This window comes from Lagopus leucura, unplaced genomic scaffold, assembly GCF_019238085.1.
Source record: "Lagopus leucura isolate 7727_CA_CO unplaced genomic scaffold, USGS_WTPT01 Super-Scaffold_100159, whole genome shotgun sequence".
In the NCBI taxonomy this organism is placed as follows: Eukaryota; Metazoa; Chordata; class Aves; order Galliformes; family Phasianidae; genus Lagopus; species Lagopus leucura.
Window position 1 is genome coordinate 10,840,722 of NW_024962335.1, and position 25,295 is coordinate 10,866,016.

The following is a 25,295-nucleotide window of genomic DNA, read 5'->3' on the forward strand; positions in this document are numbered from 1 at the left end:
ACTGAAGAGAAGGCTGAAGGCCAGTCATACAGCTATCGAATAGTTGTAGACAAGCCTGCTTATAAAGAGAGCGGATCCAAACTGTTCCTGTAGTGCTGTAGAATGGTACCATGGTGCAGTGGCTAAGAGTTATATACAGCATGGGAGGTTCAGGCTGGAAAAAAATTCCCAAGAGGGATTAGTGCAACACTTGAACAGGTTACTTTTCAGCCATTACTCCTTGTGCTATCACTACTCACCACTGAGAAGAGCCTGATCTCATCCATTTGCCTCTCGCCTCCCTTTAGATGTTTATAAACATTAATCATTAACCAATCTTCCCCAGGCTAAGCAGACCCAGTCACTCAGTCTTTTCTCATATGGGAGATGCTTCGGGCCCTTTATCATCTTCGTGCCCCTCCACTGGACTCCTTCTAGGAGATGCCTGTCTTTTTAGAACCGGGGCACCCGGAAGTGGACACAGTAGTCTAAATGTGACCTCACCAGGGCAAAGTGCAAGAGGAGGATCACCTCTCTCAACCTTCTGGCTGCACTCTTGTTAATGTACTCCCAGGATACCATTGGCCTTCTTGGATGCAAGAGCACAGTACTGTCTTATGGCCAACAAGATTAATCAATTAATGCTAAAGCAATATATAATCTGTTAGGACTATCAAGCTACGGCAGGGGAGATTCAGGCTGGACATTAGGAAGTATTACTTTTCAGAAAGGGTGGTCAGACACTGGAATGGACTGCCCAGGGAGGTGGTGGAGTCACCGACCCTGGGGGTGTTCAAGGAAAGGCTGGATGTTGTGTTGAGGGACATGCTTTAGTGGGAGCTATTGGGAATAGGTGAACGGTTGGACTGGATGATCTTTTAGGTCTTTTCCAACCTTGGTGATTCTATGATTCTATGATCTCTGCTGATGCAGCTTAATCTGACCCAAACGCATAAGCACTTGATTCTCAGAGGTGAAATGGTTGACTAGATGATCTTGAGAGGTCCTTTATAAAAAAAAATATTTTATTTCATTACAAATTCTTTCAATATATTGAAATTTTCTTAGTTATCTGATATAATTATTTTTGTCATTTATTCCAGTTAGATTGATTTTGTTTCCAAGTTTGTCTAAAAATTCTGACATTACGTAGATTTAGAAAGGTAAAATAATTATCAACTGATAGCAAGACAGTATATGTTTTGAAAGAAGAGTGTGCTTGCTTTTACATTGGCTCAGTACCCGTTCTAGCTAGAAACGTAATCGTATCCCTGCTGTAATGATACTGAGTTGATTAGTCTGTGTTACTACATGTCATTAAAGCAGTTGTGTCATCTCAGTGAGTTTTACATGCTTGTATTTGTTTAACATACGTAGAAATCTGCACTTGCTTTTCATGAGGAGAAACAAAATTTAATCATTTTGTCAGTTGTTTTGGATTTTGTAGATAGTTATACCAGTTTGCTTTAAAATGCGCAAAAAGCAAATTTCAGCTATAGTCTTTTCTTTAAAACTCCTGCAATAATAATAATAATAATAATGAAATAATAATGGCCTTCACAAGTCTTATGGAACTTTTTTTTTTTAAGGGTCAAGATGGATAGCACAGATGAACCTCAGAAAAAAGTCTTCAAAGCACGAAAAACGATGAGAGCAAGTGATCGACAACAACTTGAGGCTGTCTATAAGGCTAAGGAAGACCTGTTGAAGACAGTTGAAGTTAAACTGTTAAATGGAAAGTACGAGAACGGTGATTCTGATTTAAATTCTCCTTTAAGCAATACAGACTGTACGGAGGACAAGAGGGAAGTTAATGGCCTAGTGGATTCTAATGAAATTAGTGAAATCAAAAGACCTGAAAGTAGGGCAGAAATTATAGTCAGTGACCTAGAACCTAAACCTCTTTCTCCAGAGAATATTACTCGTGAACAAGATATTGATATTGCATTAGTTTGTGAGGCTGAAAACAAAGTGCTTGGTAGCAATAAAGTTAACTTCCATGAAGAAAATAACATAAAAGATCATTTGGACCAAAGAGAGAGTGACACTTCATCAGAAGGTGACAATAAATCAAACTGTGATAATAGCTCCTCATCTGAAGAGAAAGGGAAAACAAATGACTTAACTATTATTTCTAGTTCGCCTGTTGAAGACAGGAAGAAGGCTGGAGAAGTAATTGTTGAAGATTCTGTTGGGGAAGAGGCTATCTCTAGCAGTATGGAAACTGATCAGGAACCAAAAAATCAAGGAGATGGCACTGCAGGTCTTTCAGAAACCGTAGCTGAGAAGGCAGTAGATGAGTCAAGTGAAAGTATCCTGGAGAATACTGACTCTATGGAAGCAGATGAAATTATTCCAATTTTGGAAAAACTAGCTCCTGCTGAAGAGGAGATGAGCTGTTTTTCTAAAAGTTCTTTGCTTCCAGTGGATGACACAGCCCCAGATTTAGAAGAGAAGATGGACAACTGTTTGGGTTCACCACTGAAGCAGGAAAGCAATGAAAGTCTGCCAAAAGAGGCTTTCTTAGTGCTGTCTGATGAAGAGGATCCTTGCGATGAGAGGGAGCATGCTGAAGGGGTGCTACCAAACAAGTCAGGTCTTCCAGGTAGGAGTTTTTTTAAATTGGTAGCTTTGATTCATCTGGAATTTTGTTCATTTCTTAAAATGACATATGTTTGATGTGTTTCTAAGTCAGTGTTTAAGAATTTCACATTTTTGGGTATATACCGGGAGAAGTAATGAATTTTAGGAGCATGTGGAAATCGTATCAGTGTCTTTGTAATTGAAGGTGATGAACCATACTTAGTGAAGTAATGAGCTTTTAAATTTTTACCAGTATTCTTCAGCATTGCTGGTGTGAGCATTTGTTCTCGCATTAGTATTATGAGCAGCAAATGAAGAACTTGAAAGGCATTAAAATGATACTTTATCATATAGAAACTCTTAAAAGCAAGAGAGAAGGTCTAACCAACACCTAACCAAAGACCAGTATCAATTTTTGCCACGTTTATGGTATTTTTCTTCCCTGTTGCTGTTTCTAAAAAGAAAGAAGAAGAAGTGTTAAGTTGGGTTATTGTCACACACAAGCATTCGATAAATCAAACAGTATTCCAGTTCATACCTTTTTCTCTCTCTTGTTTTTTGCATAACTATTTTTGTTAAAGGACTCTATTTTGGCAGTATGTATTCCTGTAGTGATTTTATGTCAGGCATATTCTAAATGTAGAAAACTTTCAAACTCTGCATCCAGACTTTAAATATATCAATCACATATACCATATCTACAGCTAAAAGCAGCATTTTTATACCATAATATCATTCTTATTCTTTCTGGAACTCGCATTCTCAAGTAATTGCAGGAAAAAGTAGAACCTATACACCAGGTTTTTGTTGTTTGCATGCTCATAAGCATGTTCATGCCATATAGAGGCCTAACAAAAGACAGTCTTACCCACTGCTTTTATGTAGTCTTGCAATTTGAGGGATGGAATTTGTGGCTGAGAAAGACTGAAATTAGCAGCAAAAATTATCAGTCCCCCCATCACTCTTCATAAATGGGTGGGAGGGGTGGAAGAATATAAAAGGGAGTAATTGGCAGGTGTGGTACAGGACTTATTGGAAAAGAAATGTACTAACTTATTGTTCCCAAGGAGAAGAAGGTATTTCAACTTTCTTTAACATGCTCATAAATTTTAAGGATGAAAACATGCTAGTAATACAGACATAGCATAACCACCATTTGTTTCAAATTTCTTTCACAAAATAATGATACTACTAGAGAGGTTTCAGAAAAAAACAAATCACGTAGATTATTTTCATGCCATTTAACTCATAGTGGTTTTATCTAACTTCTGTCTGGTGACTGTGGCAACTGGTTGACATTCAAAAGCATTAAGTATATGAAACTGGTACTTCAGTCTTTCCATGCAGTTAGCAGAACCAGCAGATAAATTCTTGATGTTAAACTGATGTTTCTGCTCTCTTGTTGCTGTCACACTGTTTTGTGTGTGTAAGTATTTTGGGGGCATGGGGCACTCTGTTTTACTGTCTCACTTCTGACAAAATAAAACCAATAAATAATTTATGGATATATTGTTGTTGCCCTCTATCGGTAGTTAAAGAAAGCTATGGCTTCAAGCTGCACCACTGTTAGCATTTTATGAATCAATTACTGCACTAAGTCAAATCTATTCGTTCATGCTTGACTGAGTAGGATTTCAAGAGATTTATCAAGATCAAGCTGTCTTTGTTTATGGGAATTTAACACCCAGTTTCTTACCTCTGTTTTGCTGACGATGAGACTGTCTTTCACTAATTTGTTATAGCGGTTTGGGTCTTGAATAAATAACTGGAGGCAGGGAGATGAGAATGTCTTTCTATCCATGTTTCAGACTTTTCTTCTTTTCTGGTGCTAACCTTTAGGTTTATGCCATTTAAAACAAGAATTAATGGGTTGCATAGTCTTCTTAGAGAATTTTATTTGGGTATTAAAATCCACGTTTCTCTGGAGTTGCAAAAGTGATACCAGTGTTTAAGTAAGATCTTCAGAAGATGTCTGTGGGTGGGATATAGTGAATAGAAAAAAATACTGTATGTACTTGTGTAGAAGTTGTAGTGCGTTATGAATCCCTTCTCTAAAATGTTACAAATAAATCAGTGATTGTTGGTCTTATCACAGTTTAAGGCTTCTCTCATTGGATATGAATGAAGTTAGGATAACAAGGTGGCTTTTTTTTTCTTCTCATCTTAATCAAAAAGAAGCACACTGGTCACAGAGAAATCTCAACTATGAAGCAAAAGGCTATAAGTGAATACTGAATATTGGACTACTATTTGCAGAAGTCTGCAAAATGATACAAATGATTGTATCCAGCAATATTTTTTCTGTTCTGGACAAGAATAATTTCTTGACTAGTAATTTTTTTTTTTTTTTTTTTTTCTGTCAACTGTAACAGTTGGAGACTTTTATAGTTGCATGAATGTAATTGCAACTGTTTCTAAAAGGAATACTGGCCAGTGAAATGTATTTTGTCGTTAGTGGAAACATGTTAATTTCTGCATGCTAGCTTCTTAAATTTTCCCATTAAGTTGCCAAGGAGGGAGCTCAAATTTTTCCAAATAATAGATTCTACATGAAATATATTGAGGAAATCTTCTGGGGTCCCATTTTGTGCTAAATGTAACAGGATTTTAACACAGAAATTCAGCAGTCCTTTTACAAATTTGTATTTCAGTAACAAATATCAGAGAGGCTGTCAGGACCAGAAACAGTACTGTATGGGAAACCAGGTGGATAAATGCCTTGTAATATAGTTAACAACTTTCAGAAGGGGTCTGTTAAAATTATATCTGTGGAGATGGCATAGAAATTATTTAAGAATACCGTCTTGGAAGTATGCGGAAGCTGTTCAGTTAAACAGTGAAGCTTTGACAGGATGCAGAGGAAAACTAGTGTGACTAAGCAGTAATGTAAAGAATGGTTTTCCTTAAATGGAAAGGTAAGTAGCCTTTGTTTTTCAAGTAGAATTAGTATATATAGTAGTTGAGTGATGCTTAAGATTTCTATAATGGGAGGTCATACCTTCAAAAACCTTGGCAATGAAGATGTGATTGAAGTATATAAACTATTTCTGATACCCAAACACAGTGATTTCTTGCCAAGAATGTACAGAAACTGAATGGTTTGGGGACAGGATGGAAAGTACTCATGGAGGAAATAATCTGTCGAAGGACGGAAAGTAAATCCACTGAGATCTGTTCTCAAGACTGCCTTGAGCAACAGATTGAAAATGAAAGGTCACTACTGAGGTGACAGTTTGCTGATGATATTATGAAAAGATGCAGAAGAATTCTGCAATAATTTGAATATAAAAATGCAAGAATCTCACTGAGGTTAACTACCAAGTGATATGTGAGTACAAAAGCGTTCATAACTTGACAGAAAGAGCTAGCCACTCAAGAATGATTGTCCAGGATTATATTAGGTAGTTTTATGAAGTCATTGATTTAGTAGAAGTAAATGAAAGTAAATGAAGAATGCTGAGAATAAATGAAATAGAGGAAAACACCAAGCTTTAAGATTTTTTTGACTGGGCAGTGTTTTCTTACTCCACTACAATTCTTTTACATTGGAGCTTTATTAGAAGGTCCTTGCTGACCCATGCTAATGTTCTTCCACATCGATTCTATGTTCAGTATGATAAAATGGACTATTTGCATGGTTTGAGTTGGCTGCTCTTGAAGAACAACTAGCTCTCTGGAGCCCCTTTTCTCTCCAGGGCAGTCTCCCACTGGATACAACGAAGTACAGTCTGAACAAGGTAGGAACTGCTCTCCTAAAGGCATAGGTTAGACTGTTATTTCTTGTGACTTCTTGCAAGATAATAAATTCCACAATCACATGGTTCTTGCAGCTGAATTTACTATTGACTTTGCTGCCCTCGACCAGTTCTTCCTTGTTTGTGAATAACAAACCTACCAGAGCATCTCCCCTACTTATCTCAGTAATTGCCTATGTCAGTAGGTTGCCTTCAGTGCACTCTAGAAACCACCTGGATTGTGCTCAGACTTACAGCCCTTCCAGTTAAAAGTACATCTGTGAGTCCCCAGGCCCGGTATTATGTGAGATAGCACCATTGACTTGTTCTTGTTGAACAAGTAGTTCTCCCTGAAGTAGTTTGTGATGAGAGGCTACCACAATCCTGCATGCATTACTTTGCCATTTGTGGTCCTGAAATGCCCAGCTGTCCTATTGCCTGGCCCCACAGTAAAATTCTGAGCATTTCCTGCATAAAGCATTACCACTGCTAAGCCTTTACAGCCTGTCCTTTATGAAGAACTTGTGTTCATCTGTTCTAACACTGTAGTCAGTTGTTATCCCACTCTGTCTCCAATTCAATGAAATCGTGATTCTGCGGCTATGTAGAGGACTGGTAATTCCTTGGCTTCTCTATAACAGTACTTGTTTGTGTCCTCCAGGGCCAGTTTGAAAGAGAGCTTACTCATTTTTTATCGTTGCTAATAGTCTTAAGCAGGGCACCCAAGTACAACTTGTTACAAATAGAGAATGCAGTTAACATTTAGAAGAGTACAGCTTGTCTTCTAGAAAGTAGTATTTGATGAGAATTTCACAGCATGTGAGTGGCAGATAAACAACTAAAAATGATCCTCTTGTTCCTGTATTGTGATATGTATAGCTCTCAAAATTCTTGAATGTACAAACAGGAAAGTAAGTTATGCTCAGATGGCAGTTATGGAACCACTTTTTTCTTTATTTCTCGGTATTTCCAGTTCTGGTGTCTAGTCCTAAAAGGGATAACAGGAAGCTTTCAGACAGCTGGTGCAATGGAAGTTCAGTATTTGGGAAATGTAATACTGGAAGGCTTAAGAAACATGAGTTTCGTTCATCCAATAGAAGATAAAGGAAGTCTGTAGTATCTGCAGCTGAATATATGGTGCAGAGAGGTTTCTTAAATTTGGTAGACAAAGGTACAAATGCTGCATCTTTGATCCATGGGATTTTAAAAGCCAGAAATGAGACACACTGCTGTCTGACAGACTTTGGAGGGACTGGATCAGGATGTTGGTTTTATCAGTTATAATTTTAAATCTGTCACGCATTTTTTTTCCTATTAAAAATATATTAATAAGTAACCAAATAAAAGAATATTGTATTTTGTGCTGGAATTACTTAATAAATTTCTTCCATGCAGGAGGAGTGACAAAATAATAGAATAGTTTTGGTTGGAAAATTCCTCCATAGGTTTCTCAGTTAAAACTTCTTCTCAAATAAGGTCAATTGTGAGATTGGATCAGGCTGCTCAGGACTTGACCCAGTTAGGTGAACCTTTCTCAGTAACCTCCTCTAGTAAATGTGTACTTGTTGGAATTCCTTCTGTCACTTGGAGTATCTTTATGCTTGCAAATGTTCTCTCTTCCTTTGCCATGAACCTTCACACAGAGACTGACTCCATCTTCTTAGAAGTCACCTTATAGATATTGAAAAGCTATAATGTCCCACTAAGCTTTATTTTCTCTGTGCTGAACAAGCCCAGCTCCCTTAAGCTCCCTCAGCTTCCTTCCTAGACCTCAGCCCCTTCACCATCTCTTGCTCCTTGCTGAGAGCAATGGCACAGTGAGCGCAAAGTAAAAGGATAAAATCACTTCCAACAATATGCTGCCTATGCGTCCTGGTTTCAGGTGAGACAAATTGTTTTTATTAATAGTGTATGATACGATGCTATGTTTTGGCTTTGGGAGAGAAGCAGTGTTGATAGCACGTGAATATTTTAGTTATTGCTCATCAGTGGCTGCAGAGAGCCAAGAATGTTTGAACTTCTTATACTGCCCTGCCAGCAACTGGAAGTTGAGAGGTCGCAAGGAGCTGGGAGGGGACAGAACCAGGACAGCTGACCTAAACTGGCCAAAGGGATTTTCCATACCATATAACATCATGAGGAGAGATTTCAAAAACTGTGGGGAGTCAGCTGGAGTGGCTGCCATTGCTTGAGGACTGGCTGGGCATTCATTGGTGAGCATTAGGCAATTTCACTGTGCATCACTTGTTTTGTAAATCAAAATAGTAATGATAATAATAAATCTTTTTCTGTTCTTAGTAAATAGTTTTTTATCTCAATTACTTCATGTTTTTTTTCCCTGATTCTCTTCTCTCCCTCATCCCACTATGAGGGGGGGAATTTAACAAATGACTGTGTGGTACTTAGCTGCCTTCTGGGTAAACCACAGCACAGTGTTTCTGTGAATACACCTCAGGATGCTGTTGGCTTCCTTTGGTGCCAGGGCGTGCTGCTGTGTCATGTTTGGCTTGCTGCCTGTGCAAATCCTCAAAGCAGAGCTGTTGACTAGCCCTGTGGGCCTCATGTGCCATTGCAAGTGCTCTCCCTTCCCAGACACGTGACTTAGTAGTTGTTGAATATCCTAATGCATTTGTCAGCCCATTTCTCCAGCATGTTTAGGTCATTATGGTTCTTTTGAAAATAAATAGAGAACTCTCAATACAAATAACTTTTTTAAATGTACGAAAACAGTTATACTTGACGATCTTGCAGGTCTTTTCTAACCTAGAGTCTGTGAATCTGAAAACACTTTGTGCGAAAGGAATTGAAAGAACCTGTTGACTGTACCTTTGCTTGGAATGCTTTGGTTGAGGAATGTGTCATGGTGATGTGGATTTTTTGGATACTGAAACTTCTAACTTGGGAATATACTTAGGCGCATAATCACTTCTTCAGTGTGTGTGCAGCTCTGCCTTAGGAAGAGCAATGCTGATTTTCTGAGTATTAGGCAGTATTTATGGTATACCCTGTAAATTACAGTGTAAATTACTTTGTAATGAGCTTGACATTGTTGTTGCATCAAGATTGGGATCTGACTGGCATACTGTGTTAATCTGGAAGATTTCTGTGCATAAAAATTTATGTGCAGAGGGTGATGCTGTGCTTAGTTTTGCGTCTTAGGAAGATAAGGAATAGGAAATATAAAAATCAATATAAATCTTTTCAGTCTGTGTAATCAGGAGTGAAATAATGTTCACGTAACACACCATTTTGAGAAGTAAATACCTAGAAAGCACACTGAATACATTTAACATACCATCAGTGTTTTTGCAGTAGCATATGAGCTAGAAGTCCTTAGCAGTTATATAAGAGCTCACACAAAAAAACTGTGCTAACTACAGTGGATCTGAGGTGGTAATTGCTGGAGAGCTATTGTGTTGACACAGTACTCTGTGTGATACAGCATAGATAAATATCAGCAGACCTCTGCCTAATACGCTTCCTGCTTAAAATTCTTTTTGAATCAGGCTTGTTGCCTTTAGAGATGCATGTTTTCATATGTTTTCACATTCACTGTTTCATTCACAGGTGTTGTTATAAAGTTTGTATGGCTGTCAGATTTTTCCTTTGCATTGTAGGAAAAAAACTTCCACGTATTATTTGCTAGATTCAAGATTACGTGGCATATGTTAGCCAAACTCTTCATATGATGATAGTACAGTCCAGGCTAGAAAGGACCTTGAAAGATCATCAGGCTCAACTTTTTGTGGGAAATGAAAGGCTAGATAAGATAATCCAGTCAGGTTGCATCGCAGAAAACTCCAGTGATGAGAATTGTACCATATCCTTGGTGATGTTGTACCAGTGATGAATCTCATTTAAAAAAAAAATGTAATTCTTAAACCAAGTCAAAACTTCTCACAGAACAACTCATACCCATCTCCCTGTATTTTCTCCATGTGGCTGCTTGTAAAGAAGGAGCTGCTACTCCTTTTAGGTTACTAGGATACTGTGATGAGGTCCTCTCATAGCATTCTCTTCTCTAGAGTGAAAAGGCCTAACATATCAAGCCTTTCCTGACACGGCAGGTTTTGCAGCCCTTTGATCATCTTTGGGGACTTCCTTTGGACCCTTTCCAATCTGTCTGCATCTTTTTTGAATTGTTGGGGCCAGAACTGGATGTGGCCAGGCCAGGTACAGCCTGACAAACGTTGACTGGATTGGGTAGATGGCATTTCCATCTGTGTTAGTAACACCCCTGTGGATACAGCCCAGAGTCTGACCTCCCCTCATTGCTGCAGCAGTGCACTACTGACGCGTTCAGCTTGCTCACCAGTACCCCTTAGTCTCTTTCAGCAAGGCTACTCCACAGTCATACCGATCCTAGTCTGTAGTGGACTCTTGGTGAACTTCCATTTAGACCTGCTCTAACCTGTTATGTCCTCATGAGTATGAAAAGTGCTGTTCTGCAAATGTATCATACTAGTAGGAGTATGTAGGATTTGGTAATTAGAATATCATTTAAAACAGTATTTCTTTTGTGTAAGAACTTTTATGTAGGATTTCATCAAGGATTACCACTCCATACCTAGAGTAGGTAGGTAGATTTTTGTGCTTTCTTGTGGTTATGCTCCCTGCAAGTACTGGAAGATCACAATGAGGTCTCCCTGGAGCCTTCTCTTCTCCAAGCTAAACAAGCCCACTTCCCTCAACCTTTCCTCACAGGAGAGGTGCTCCAGCCCTCTGATCATCTTAGTGCCCTCCTCTGGACCCACTTCAAGAGCTCCACGTCCTTCCTGTACTGGGAGCCCCAGGCCTGGACACAGTACTGCAGATGGGGCCTCACAAGAGCTGAGTAGAGGGGGACAACCCCCTCCCTCTCCCTGCTGGCCACCCCCTTCTTTAATGCAGCCCAGAACACAGTTGGCCTTCTGGGCTACAAGCACACATTTCTGGCTCATGTCCAGCTTCTCATCTACCAGGACATCCAAGTCCTTCTCTGCAGGACTGCTCTTGAGGAGATCTTCCCCCAGTTTGTATAAATACCTGGGATTATCCTGACCTGCATCACCCTCCACTTGGCCTCATTGCACTTCATTAGGTTTTCATGAGCCCACTTCTCCAGCCTATCCAGGTTCCTCTGGATGGCTTTCCTTCCTCCCAGTGTATTGACTGCACTGCTCGACTTGGTGTCTTTTGCAAACTTGCTGAAGGTGCACTCGATACCATTGTCTGTGTTGATGAAGATGTTGAAGAGCATTGGTCCCAAGACTGACCCCTGAGGGACAGCGTTTGTGACCAGCCTCCACCTGATACAGAACCACTGATACAACCCTTTGGCTGTGTCCAGCCAGCCAGTTTCTAATCCGTCAAACAGTCCTTCCTTCAAATCCACACCTTTCCAATTTAGAGAGGAGGATGTGGTGAGGGACCCTGACAAAGGCCTTGCAGAAGTCCAGGTAGGTGACGTCCACTACCCTTCCCCCATCCACCAAAACCATCACTCCATCATAGAAGGCCACCAGATTGGTCAGGCACGATCTGCCCTTGGTGAAACCAAGCTGTCTGTCTGGAATCGCTTCTTTATCTTATATGTGCCTTAACATAGCTTCTAGGAGGATCTGCTCCATGGTCTTCGCAGGCACTGAGGTGAGGTTCACCAGCCTGTAGTCCTCTGGGTCTTCATTTCTCCCTTTCTTAAAAATGGGAGTAACGTTTCCCTTTTTCCAGTCATCAGGGACTTCACCAGACAGCCATGATTTTTCAAATATGATGGAGAGCAACTCGACAACCACATCAGCCATCTCTTTCAGAACCCTAGGATGGATGTCATCTCGCCCAATGGACATACACGTGTTCAATTTCATGACGAGGACCCGGACTTGTTCCACCATTACAGGGGGACAGAAACCACTCCCCACACCCTCACTTAGAGGCTCACGGTCCTGGCAGACACAAGAAGACTGACCACTCGTGAAGACTGAGGCAAAGCACTCACTGAGAACCTCAGCTTTTTCTATGTCTGAGGAAGCCAGCTCCCCATTGCCTTTCATCAGAGGGGGAACACTCTCCTTGGCCTGTCTCTTCCTGCCTGTGTACCTGTAGAACCCCTTCTTGTTATCTTTCACATCCTTCGCCAAGTTCAGCTCCATCTGTGCCTTGGCTTTCTTAGTCCTATCTGTACACACATGGACAATCAAAATCCACACATATGAAAAAAAATATATAAATAACCCTTCAGCTTTGAAACTAGGACGCTGCTAAAAACATCCTGGATATGTGAATCTTTCAGTGAAATATCTGGGTTTTTTTGGTTGAACATTCAAAATCTGCAACTTATTGATAAAGTACTCTTGAACTTTGAGAGTCTCCTTCAGATTCCTTTGTGAATGAGTCTTGTCTCATGGGTAACAATTGTGTGCATGGAATTTATCTGTAAAAAGTGAGTGGTGTAGCTGCTATGCTGCTTTGTTACCTTGAAAGTAAGTCAGATTGGTTTTGAGAAAATGTTGTGGTTTGAATCATTATTATTTCTTACATAGATTAATAACGTGGAAAGAAAAACCCTCATAATTTCCATTTGTGGGTTTCTGATTCCTTTTGCTGATGTATTATGTAACTTCATTTTAAATCATCCAAAGAGTGTTCACAGTACAAGTAGAATTTAGTGGTAAGAGACTATCAGTATTATCTTTGCAGCCACAACTTCCTCTTCCTCTTCTGCCCTTGTCCTCATGGGGGACTTTAACTTCCCTGACATATGCTGGGAGTACAGCACAGCACAGAGGAAGCAGTCTAGGAGGTTTCTGGAATGCGTAGAGGACAACTTCCTGATACAGCTGGTCAGAGAGCCCACGAGAGGAACTGCCCCACTAGACCTGCTGTTCACAAACAGGGAAGGTTTGGTGGGAGATGTGGAGGTTGGAGGCTGTCTTGGACAGAGTGATCATGAAATGATAGACTTCGTGATTCACAGTGGAGCCTGGAGGGGGAATAGTAATACTGCTACCTTGGACTTCAGGAGGGCAGACTTTGAATTGTTCAGGGGACTAATAGGGGGAGTCCCCTGGCATTCAGTCTTAGCGAGCAAAGGGGTCCAAGAGAGCTGGTTGCTCTTCAAGAAGGAAGTCTTAAGGGCGCAGGAGCAGGCAGTCCCCCTGAGCTGCAAAATGAGCCGGCGGGGAAGAAGACCGGCGTGGATGAATAGGGAGCTATTCCTGAGGCTCCGGGAGAAAAAGAGAATCTACCGCCTGTGGAAAGAGGGACAGGCCACTCAAAATGAATACAGGAAAGTTGTTAGGATGTGTAGAGGTGAAATCAGAAAGGCAAAAGCCCAGCTTGAATTTAACCTAGCTGCTGGTGTGAAAAGGAATAAGAAACTCTTTTATAAATACATTAACAGTAAGAGGAGGACAAAGGAGAATATCCACTCTTTGCTGGATGAGGCTGGGAATGTGACCACTGAGGATAAGGAAAAGGCGGAGGTTCTGAATGCCTTCTTTACGTCTGTCTTTAAAAGTCAGACCAGTTATCCTCAGGATACCCCTCTCTCTGACCTGGTAATCTCGGCCGGGGAGCACACTAACCCCCCTGTGATTCTGAAAGAAACAGTCAGAGACCTACTGCTCCAGCTGGACTGTCACAAGTCGATGGGGCCAGATGAGATCCACCCGAGAGTGCTGAGGGAACTGGCGGAGGTGATAGCCGAGCCGCTTTCCATCATCTGTCAGCGCTCCTTGTTGACTGGTGAGGTCCCAGAAGACTGGAGGCTTGCCAATGTGACTCCCATTTATAAGAAAGGTCGTAAGGAGGATCCGGGGAACTACAGGCCTGTCAGCCTGACCTCGGTGCCAGGGAAGGTTATGGAGCAGATCGTCTTGAGGGAGATCATGCGGCATGTGCAGGGTGACCGGGGGATCAGGCCTAGCCAGCATGGGTTCATGAAGGGCAGGTCCTGTTTGACCAACCTGATCTCCTTCTATGATCTAGTGACCCATCTGGTGGATGAAGGAAAGGCTGTTGATGTGGTCTACCTAGACTTCAGCAAAGCCTTTGACACTGTCTCCCACAGCATTCTCCTGCAGAAGCTGGCAGCCAGAGGCTTGGATGGGTACACTCTTGGCTGGGTAAGGAGCTGGCTGGAGGGCCGGGCACAGAGAGTGGTGGTGAATGGAGTTAAATCCAGCTGGCGACCGGTCGTGAGTGGTGTTCCCCAGGGGTCGGTGCTGGGGCCTGTCCTCTTCAATATCTTTATTGATGACCTCGATGAGGGCATCGAGTGCACCCTCAGTAAATTCGCAGATGACACCAAATTGGCTGGAAGTGTCGATCTGCCTGGGGGTAGCGAGGCCCTACAGAGGGATCTGGACAGGCTGGAGAGCTGGGCTGGAGCCAATGGGATGAGTTTCAACAAGGCCAAATGCCAGGTCCTGCACTTCGGCCACAACAACCCCAGGCGACGCTACAGGCTCGGGGCGGTGTGGCTGGAGGACTACGTAGAGGAAATGGACCTGGGGGTATTGATTGATGCTCGGCTGAACATGAGCCGACAGTGTGCCCAGGTGGCCAAGAAGGCCAATGGCATCCTGGCTTGCATCAGAAACAGTGTTGCAAGCAGGAGCAGAGAGGTGATTGTTCCCCTATATTCAGCACTCGTGAGGCCGCACCTGGAGTACTCTGTCCAGTTTTGGGCCCCTCACTGCAAGAAAGATATTGAGGCCCTGGAACGTGTTCAAAGAAGGGCAACAAAGCTGGTGAGGGGTCTGGAACACAGGCCATATGAGGAGAGGCTGAAGGAGCTGGGAATGTTCAGCCTGGAGAAGAGGAGGCTCAGGGGAGACCTTATTGCTCTCTATAACTTCCTGAAGGGAGGTTGTAGTGAGCTGGGGGTCGGCCTCTTCTCTCGTGTCATTAGTGATAGGACCAGGGGGAATGGTTTCAAGCTACGGCAGAGGAGATTCAGGCTGGACATGAGGAAGTATTACTTTTCAGAAAGGGTGGTCAGGCACTGGAATGGACTGCCCAGGGAGGTGGTGGAATCACCGACCCTGGGGGTGTTCAAGGAAAGACTGGATGTTGCGTTGAGGGACATGGTTTAGTAGGAGCTATTGGGAATAGGTGAACGGTTGGACTGGGTGATCTTTTAGGTCTTTTCCAACCTTAGTGATTCTATGATTCTATGATTCTAAAAAAGCCTACATAAGCTGTGATGTAATAACTGAATGAAAATAGAAATTGAAGAAGTGTAGCAATCAAGCGTTGTATAACAGAGTCGACTTGTTTTGTTATATTCTGGATCTATTTTAATGTAATGCTAATAGGCAGTGTAACTTAATAGTTTTATGTTGCATGTAGCAAGCAAAGAAGGCAGCAATACAGCCTGTATGATATGCTGGAAGAAGTCATGGAACATGCAGTAAAAGTTGATGGAAATTTCTCCCTTTGTGCAGCTTTTAGAAAGTACTTCCTTGTAAGCTGTGTGGATTTGAGATGTGGTTAATTTTTTTGTTTGTTCATTGTTTAATGAACTTTCTGCAATGTAGGTTTTAAGTGAATGCTGGAAGGGACTTTAAGGGACATTGAAGACCCTCTAGTTCTAAGCCCCTTGACATGAGTAAGGTAGATAATTGGATTTAAATTAGGATGCTTTCTTCTAGTAACAAACATTAAATTACTATCAATACTCACTAAGAAAAAAGGATCTTAACTTTATCCTACCATAAATACTGTGGTTGAATTTGCCAAAGGTAAATAAACATGTTAATAATTTCCTACTGAATTTTTATGTTTTTTTCTAAGTCTAGCTTTCAGATGCAACTTTCAGGCATTGTGTTGGTTTTAAAGCTGAGCAAATCCAGAAGTGGATCTCTGTTGTACAGTAGTTTTGCTCTGAAACTATCTTCTTTTTTTTTTCATCTCTACATACTTCTCCCTCTCTCATGTTTCTTTCTCTTCCATTTTGTAAGCATCCTAAGCTCACAAATCAAAAGAGGATTCTGTGTATAACATTCTGTAAGTCAATGTAAGTAACACATTTTTTTCTTGTGTTTGTAGAAGAGGTGGGAAAAAGTGAGGAAAAGGACAAAGAAAGAGAAGTGGTCCACAAAGAAGAAGAAAAACTCACAGACAGAGGTATGTAATATCAACACTACTCTGCACTGATGATACGTATTAGAAACACAGAATCATTGAGGTGTCAAGGATAGCTGAAGGAAAGGTTTCTCATTAAGGTCTGAGCCAAAATAGGCATCTGAGGTTTTTTCTACTGTATCATTTGCTACCCTGTCAGCAGCAGGGGGCATATTTTTCCTAGTTAACCTTATGCTGCTAATATGCTGGTAGAAAGCCCTTACTGCTTACTGTTCATGTTCCTCACTAGATTGAGCTGAAGGTGGCCTTTAACTTTCTTAACCCCATCCCTGCACACTTCCTGTTTTTAGATTTTTATGAGGTCATTCTGTCCATTGCAGATAGGAATCTGTTCCCTGCAGGTAGGGAATCATCCACAGTTACTGCTCTTGATTTCTGCATCGTGCTGCTGAGCTGCAGGCTCAGATAGTTCAGGCGTTTCCCTGGGCAGAACTTTCAGCAATCTGAAATGATAAGATCCAAATCTTTAGTTATCCTGTGCACCTGCAGGCATATTGGGAGCCACTGTCCTGGTGCTTCCTACTTTTGTCATTGTTGGAATTTCCACTTTGCAACAGGACAAGCTCTGGCTGTGTCCTCTGGTGTAGCTGGAGGTTCTGGTTCTTGAAGCTGAAGGATCTTACAGTTCATCAGGTCACTCTCTGTTTAATTATCTCTGATGTTATTTCATCTCCTGACCTCCTTCTGTAGATTCTTTGCTTGGTAACGTGACTGCCCCACTAGTTTATACCTCCTGTAAGCAAGAAGTTCATCTCTCTCTGCCAGGGCTTCATACAGAAAGAGACACTGTAGAGGTCCAGGCAGCTTGAGATTTGCGAAGCCATATCCTCACCCAGGAGAGCTCTGTTTGCATGGGGGCTTGGACATGACAAGGGGAACTGTCCCAGTGGAGATGATGTCACATGGTAGGTCATCACCGTTGCTGAGCATGGTGACCATGACCACCTTCTGTGCACCCTACTTTGCAAAGTTTCTCAGCTGTTGTTAGCCATGGTCTGGAAGCTGTGCTTTAGGCCCAGCCATTATTTAGGCTTCTCGCCAGTACATGCTGAAAGGATGTTTCAGTGTGCATAAAGTGTTAACTAGAACATAAGTGCAAAACACCCTTCAATCAGGAGCAACTGATGCAACTCAAAGCTGTTTTTGTTTCCAGGAGTCACAACTTCCCATTGCTATCCTTTCCATCAGCAGCAAGCACCCTCAAGTTCTTCAAAGATAATCAAGCTGCAGTATGATTTAATGTAGCCTCTGCTTCAGAACAAATTATTGAACATGTTTTGATAAATAAATAAGTACTTCTTGTATGTTACAAGCTAATTGTTTCATTCGTGAATGGTTTGATTTCTTCTCAAATGACTGACTGGGAGTAGGCAAACAGTGTACAGAAAATCCTAGTAAACTTGTCTTCAGTAGTCTGTGGATAGTTTTCTAACTTTGCAGTTTAAAATTTATTCACTTTCTGCAGGCTTTTCTGATGGATGGAAGAAAGCTTGAGCTGTAGCTGTTTTTATTCGTCACTGTTTACTGTCATTCTGAAAAAATAAAAACAAAAAATTACACCTTAGACATTTAAATTGTTCACAGATACTCAGCATTCTGCAGTGTTTATATGGAGTCCTGTAGTCCTGTTGTATTCCCCTAAAATGTGAATACCTATGCTCTCTTTTTTTTTTAGATAAAGGTTGTCACACAGAGTTTTAAAATTGCCTTTTAATATTTTTAGTACACTGGAGTCTTTTTAGTGCAGCTCTCAACATGGAAAACCATCAGAAATTTGACCATCAGAAAATTAGAAAATAATCTCTGAAGTTAAAAATATGACTCGCACAGTGTGTGTAATATAATTAAAGAAAAATGGAAAGTCGCTATTTGTTGTGCTTTTTCATTCTCCATTATCTACTAATTCTGTCTTTCTGACTCATCCTCAAATGTGAAGCTCATGGTCTTTGATGTTTGTATGGACAAACACACACAGAATGGTCTATAACTTTCTTTTCTTCCCTTTACTGGGCACATCATTCTGTATCCACATCACTAGAGCATATGGTGCCAGGAGCTGGAGGAATGAATGAGGTCTCTTTTTGCTCTTCTGTGCTTCATCACTGTAATGAAAATAACCTTCATAATATAGTTCTGTTTTGAGCCTCTTCTTTCATCAGGTTTTTACTTTCCTTCTTGCTCAAATAGTAAGAAAAATTGCTCTCTTATTCAGAGGTTGGAGGTACAGGTTAAGAATTCATGACAGATAGGAAAGAACTCTGCTAACACAGGCAGACTGAAGTAGAAGTTTTAGTTGGCTAATAGGTTACTGAGAAAAAAATACTTTTTTCAGAAAGAGGTTTTATTTTGCTTCTGAGAAGCCATGTTACATTTCAGGATGGTGCTGGTAGAAAGAGGAAGAAATGGAGGCAGGCAAGAGGGGAATGGCTGTGTGGTCTTGCATTTGAGGTAGTGGTTTGGTGAATCACAAAGCGGAACTCTTGGCAGCGATGTATGGAGAGAAAGGGCCTTGTTCTCTTTTGATGTTGTCAAATACATTGCTTTTCTGAAGGCATTCTTACTGTTCTAGAATGAAAAATGCTTAAGTGGATAAAAAATGAAACTTCATAATATTCGTGCAATTCTGCAAGTATCTGTTTGGGGGTAGTTCTTCTGGTTGTTCTTATTTTGCTTTCATTTGGTTTCTGTTTGTTTGTTTTTAAGATTCGTCATCAGCAGTTGTATCTAATTGTTTCAGGTGAAGTATCAAGAAGAAAGCGTTCAAAATCTGAGGACATGGACAGTGTGCATTCTAAACGGCGTCGATATGTTGGAGAGGAAGATTATGAAGCAGAATTCCAAGTGAAAATTACAGCCAGAAGAGATGTTGACCAAAAGTTAGAAAAGGTAGAGTGGAAGTGAAGAATGAAGATGGCAAAACAGTATCTCATGTCTTTATTTTCTCTTACCACTTCACCTGTCTTTTCCCACACACTCTCTAGTCACGTACACACAAGCTTTCTCTCATTTTTTGATTTAAAATCATACGTAATTAAAATAACAACAGAGGTTCAATGTATAAAGTCCTAGGTAGCCTTACTTAGACTAAATGCCATTTGGAAAGCATGTCACAAGAATTATATTTGAAATGTGTTAAGCATTTAAATTCTTAAGTGAAATGTGACTATAGATGGAGAATAAAAGAATCCCAGTAAAGGTGGCATTTTAGTATGATAAATGTTTACGTGTGCTTTGCTTTTTGTACCCAGCTTTAAAGAAAGTCTCTCATAATAATGAGTTATCAAACATAGTGTTTTGCAGATTTTTGTAGAGCTATGGTGGTGCATATTGTAACTTCAGTGTAGGATCCAGACAACCACTTTTATTGCTTGTTTATTTCTTTTTCTTATGGAGATTTTTACTTTGCAATAGTAAAGATTTAGGAGCAGAAGGGGAAAAGATAAATGTAGTAAGTAGACTTTGCAGAAATTAGTCTCTTCTTTTGCCATTTTTATCTTCTGCAGCTAAAGCAGCACAGGGCATTTCTGCTTAGGGGAAACTGTGTATCAAAAACTAAAGTTTCATTAAACACTTTCAGTTTCTGTTCTTCAAATGCCAATGTCACTATAAATAGTAGAAAAGAAGGGAAAAATTCAACCTGTGTAAACACAGTGGTACAAAAATGTCTTCTGTTAAGATTCTTTTTATCAATTATAAATCTGTATATGTTTATCATACTGCAGTGAAATTAATGTATTGAGTTAATGGTAGAAAGGGATATATATATTTGTCAAAACACGTTGTTTAGCAATGTAACCACATTCTTATTATTGATTATGATAAATTTAATTGATTGACAAGGCACAACCAGTGTCATTCGTGGCAAAATTCTTTTTGAGTTGACAATATTTTTATAGACAGTCTCCCAAGTTTTAGGATTAATTTTCTTTTCCTTTTTTTCCCATCCTAATTTGGCAGGTTATCCAGAGAGTGTTAGAAGAAAAACTTGCTGCTTTACAGTGTGCTGTATTTGACAAGACTCTGGCAGACTTGAAAATGCGAATAGAGAAAGTAGAATGTAACAAGAGGCATAAAACCGTGCTTACTGAACTACAGGTGAGTGTGTATTGAATTGCACACAAGTGTCAAATTTAGCAAGTTCCTCAGCATTTAGTAATAAGTTTCCCGTTGCTGCTGTTTGGGAAGGCAGTTTGATTCCACAGGGGGATGAGAGGAGAAAAAAAAAAAGTGAATAAGTACATTATCTTTGTGCAGTTATGAATAGCAGTGAAAAGTCATGCATAATGTAGGATTGTGATACACACTGGTGTCTTTCTGCTGCTCCAAAGTCATATAGTAGTACTGTCTTTCATGGAAAGAATATTTTCTTAGAATCATAGAATCACAGAATGGCCTGGGATCACAATGATCATCTAGTTTCAACCCCCTGCTATGTGCAGGGTCGCCAACCAGCAGACCAGGCTGTCCAGAGCCACATCCAGCCTGGCCTTGAATGCCTCCAGGGATGGGGCATCCACAACCTCCTTGGGCAACCTGTTCCAGTGCGTCACCACCCTCTGTGTGAAAAACTAACCTAAATCTCCCCTGTCTCAGTTTAAGACCATTTCCCCTTGTCTTATCACTCTCCACCTTCGTAAACAGGCATTCCCCTTCCTGTTTATAAGCTCCCTTCAAGTACTAGAAGGCCACAATGAGGTCTCCCTAGAGCCTTTTCTTCTCCAAGCTAAACAATCCCAGTTCCCTCAACCTTTCCTCATAGGAGAGGTGCTCCAGCCCTCTGATCATCTTAGTGCCCTCCTCTGGACCCGCTTCAAGAGCTCCACGTCCTTCCTGTACTGGGAGCCCCAGGCCTGGACACAGTACTGCAGACGGGGTCTCACAAGAGCCGAGTAGAGGGGGACAACCACCTCCCTGTTCCTCCTGGCCATCCCTTCTTTAATGCAGCCCAGAACACAGTTGGCCTTCCAGGCTGTATAAACGTTTGGTTTGTGTAATTTCTTTAATGGTTCTTGTGTTTGTGGTTTTGTTTACTGGTTTTTCTCTTCTTTCCATTTAGGCTAAAATCTCTCGATTGACAAAACGGTTTGGAGCTGCCAAGGAGGATATGAAGAAAAAACAGGAAGTAAGAACTGTGTTTGCAGTATTTGTATTTGTGAGCTAATCTAAGCCTTGTATTGAGGAAATTTTGTATGCAGGAATATGTGACTTATTTCAGTGGTGTTCACAAAGTAGATTTGTCTTATTTGACTGAAAGTGAGCCATTCTTAGGAATAGAGTCTTCAACATCTATTCAGTGGGTCTCATTTGCACAGAAGGTCTTTTATACATTGTTAGTGTGGAAGCACCTTAAATTATATGTAAGAAAAAGTAATTTACTTCAATATGAAGAGTACAGGATGAATATCTGCTTTTAGGGAGGGAGGGAAGGGAATAGAGGAATGAATACAAATCTGTCTAGAATAAGTATTTTGGGTTAGTTACTGTGACGAAGTGGGAGCTAAAAATTTGTAACAGTTCAAAAAGAAATATCGATTCTTTTGATCTTGTGCTATAAAAACCTAAAGACAAGAGGCTTGGAGAAAGTGTGTAGGAGTGAGGCAGGTAGGACCAAATCGTAGAAAGTAGTGTAGAAAGGAATCTGTAAGGACTACAGTTAATCCACAAGCTGATGCAATTGTTTTGTTTTTCTTTATATTTTTGTTTCTTTTTTAGAATACACCAAACCCATCTCTGTCCTCAGGAAAAGCAGCAAGTAGCACTGCGAATGCAAACAATCTGACATACCGGTAAGCAAAGCACATCACTACAGTCATGTTAAAATTCAGAGTAGGACCTTACGTAATGAATTTGATTGTTTGTTTTTTAATTAAAGTGTTCTTCCTTCATTGCTATTCAACTGTAAAATTCAATTTTTATTCACAGAATTCACAAATGGACAGTATTGAATTAATTCCTAGGTTAAACGATGTGTTAACAGTTAAAGATGATAGAAGTCTAATGAGAAAATTCACTTGACAAAAGGCAAGCTCAGTGCAAAAGCTTGAAAATTTGTAAATAAGTAATTCTCTGAGGGGTTTTTTTGTTTCTTTGTTTTTGAGTAGAGGAATATACAGTGTTAATTTGCTTGTGGAGGCAGAAGATAAATCAGATTATAAAATTAATGAAACTAATAGCCTTGCAATATAGCCTTGTTTCCCCATCATCACTATACCTGTTGAGAAGTGCTAACAGTCTTCTTTCTGTAGAAATATTACCACGGTGAGGCAGATGCTGGAATCAAAGAGGAATGTAGGAGATAGTAAACCAGCAACTCTTCAAGCCCCTGTGAATGGAGGTGAGAAACCACCTATGGCCTTTATAAATTCATGAAAGTTTGATTGCTTTCCATTAATTAGGTAACTAAGCAGACCAAAACTGTTTTGTAGAAATTCTTTATTCCTGACATCATTACTCTTGGCTGCCTACCACATTCCCAGTTTAGAATTGAATGGAATCATTGAGTTAGAAAGGACCTTCGAAAATCATCTAGGCCAACTGCCTGACCTCTTGAGGGCTAACCAAAAATTAAAGCATATTATTTAGGATGTTGTTGAAATGTTTAATACTGACAGGCAAGGGGCATCAGCCAGCTCTGCAGGTAGACTCTTCCAGTGTTTGACCACCTTTGCAACGAAGACATTTTTCCTTGTTTGTAGCCTGAAGCTCCTCATACAGCTTTACACCACTCCTATACATCCTGTCCTCAGTTACCATGAAGAAGAGACCAGCACCTTCCTCTTCACTTTTTCATCTCAGGAAGTCTTTGAGAGCAATGAGATCACCTTTTAGTCTTCTTTTCTCCTGTCTAGAGTCCAAAGTGTCCTCAGCCTCACCTCATAGCTCATTCCTTCCAGCCTTTTTATCATCTTTGTTGCTTTCTTCGGGATGGCATTTATGTTTGTGTAATGTGCTTACTAGGCAAGGCAAAAAATACATTGACATGGCCAACTAGAACATCTGGGCAAATTAAATGCTACAGCAGACTGCTTGCCTGGGTAAGGCAGAAAAACGTGAAGTTTCTCCACTGCTGAAGTTTCTTCACTGCTGAGAAGTGAAGCGCATGGCTCACAGGCCATTTTTTTGCACTTGATTGTAGTAGGATGCTGATTATTGTGCTCTCTGACTAGTGGCTATAAAAATTGAGTGAGGAATTAAGGGAAGTCACAAGCCTCATTTCTTAAAGGTATCACAAGTGGAATTCCAATACTGGAATTTTGTAAGGAATTTAGAATCAAAACCACAATTAATTACATTCTTCACCATCTCACCATTCTCACACCATCTTCAGTTTTAAAATTCTGTTTACTTAAAACTTAAATAAATCTTTTTCTTTTTTTTTTTTTCAGAACCAGCACGTAATAGGAATGTAATGGCTATATTTAGTATATTGTGCTCCTGATCTTTACATTTAATCCCAAAATTTTGTTGCATAAAAGCAAATACTTTCTTTGGCACATTAATCCTTATTTCAGTAGCATCTTCTAGATACAATGTCCTGCCCTTATTTCAGTAGCATCGTCTAGATACAAAGTAACTTAGTCAAGTTGATTTCATTTTTGTCTTCTTGTGTTTTCTAAAGGACCAGTTGCTCTACTGTTTCTGTAGCAAGTGTTTAAAGTGCTGTACTTCATGTATTTTCATTATTTGAACCTCAGCTCCTCAAGCCTCTGCGTCTCAATTGTTTGTAAATTTTGTCATTTGTATTTAGTTCTTTCAAATAGAAATACGGTATACACTATCTTAAACTAGACCACTGAATTTCACAGTGTACAGCAGAAAAAAGAGCACACATAGCCTTTCTTTGAAAATAAAAGTAACCATTTTTTCATTTGTTGTGTTGGAGTGGATCTACCCTCTTGGTTCAAATTCTGTTTTTGTGTTTTGTGTGTAGCACCAGCTTCAAGTCTTGCTGCTCCTCAGACACCTGCCAGTGGACATCCTAAGCCTCAGACTCCAGTGACCTCTAGCCCTTTGACAACAGCAGTTATTTCGACGGCTAACACAGCTACAGTTGTAGGCACAAGCCAAGTGCCCAGTGGCAGCACTCAGCCAATGTCTGTTTCATTGCAGTCTTTGCCTGTAATCTTGCACGTGCCTGTTGCAGTATCATCCCAGCCTCAGCTCCTTCAAGGCCACGCAGGAACTTTGGTCACTAACCAGCAGTCAGGCAGCGTTGAATTTATATCTGTACAGAGCTCATCTACAGTTGGTAGCCTTACCAAAAATGCAGTATCTTTGGCATCTACTAACACAACTAAACCAAATAACAGCCTGTCTGTGTCCAGTCCTAGTGTTCAGAGAAACTCTCCAGCCAGTGCTGGGTCTGTACGGACAACATTAGCTGTACAAGCAGTTTCAACTACACATCCTGTTGCACAAACCACAAGGACTTCTTTGCCCACAGTGGGTACTTCAGGACTTCATAATTCTACCAGCAACCGAGGTCCCATACATATGAAGATTCCCCTCTCCGCATTTAATAGTACCGCTCCTGCCGAACCATCTACCGTTACAGCGCCCAGAGTTGGTAAGTCATGCTTGAATGTTGACACTAGGAAAAGAGGAGAAAACCATTGTCAAAAGAAAACATTAAATTCTAGTCCTGTGGAAGTTTTGTTTTTACTGAAATGTATCTTCTGGGTGGCCTTACTGTTGAAATTATCAGGATCAGGATCATCTGTCACATTGTTGAAAATCATATCTCATTAGGAGTTAACAGTTTGACGCTTTAAGCTTTGTTTTATTTAGAACTTGATTTATATTATTCCTAGCATGAAATCAGATGCTTCTGTCCTAATATTAACATTTTTGTATAATGTAACTTCCTGGAAT

General features: G+C 40.4%; 1 protein-coding gene across 5 annotated transcripts in view; it reads left to right on the forward strand.

Annotated features, from left to right (window-relative positions):
- Positions 1–25,295, forward strand: part of LOC122190075 (activating transcription factor 7 interacting protein) — a 152,651-nt gene that overhangs the window by 38,355 nt on the left and 89,001 nt on the right. For all 5 annotated transcript variants that reach the window (XM_042889781.1, XM_042889777.1, XM_042889780.1 and 2 more), the window contains exons 2-9: positions 1,569–2,584; positions 16,329–16,406; positions 19,162–19,310; positions 20,382–20,519; positions 21,481–21,546; positions 22,137–22,210; positions 22,670–22,758; positions 24,355–24,990. In XM_042889781.1, the coding sequence (XP_042745715.1) occupies positions 1,576–2,584; positions 16,329–16,406; positions 19,162–19,310; positions 20,382–20,519; positions 21,481–21,546; positions 22,137–22,210; positions 22,670–22,758; positions 24,355–24,990 (2,239 nt within the window). In that variant the 5' untranslated portion in view covers positions 1,569–1,575. The remainder of the gene's footprint in view (positions 1–1,568; positions 2,585–16,328; positions 16,407–19,161; positions 19,311–20,381; positions 20,520–21,480; positions 21,547–22,136; positions 22,211–22,669; positions 22,759–24,354; positions 24,991–25,295) is intronic.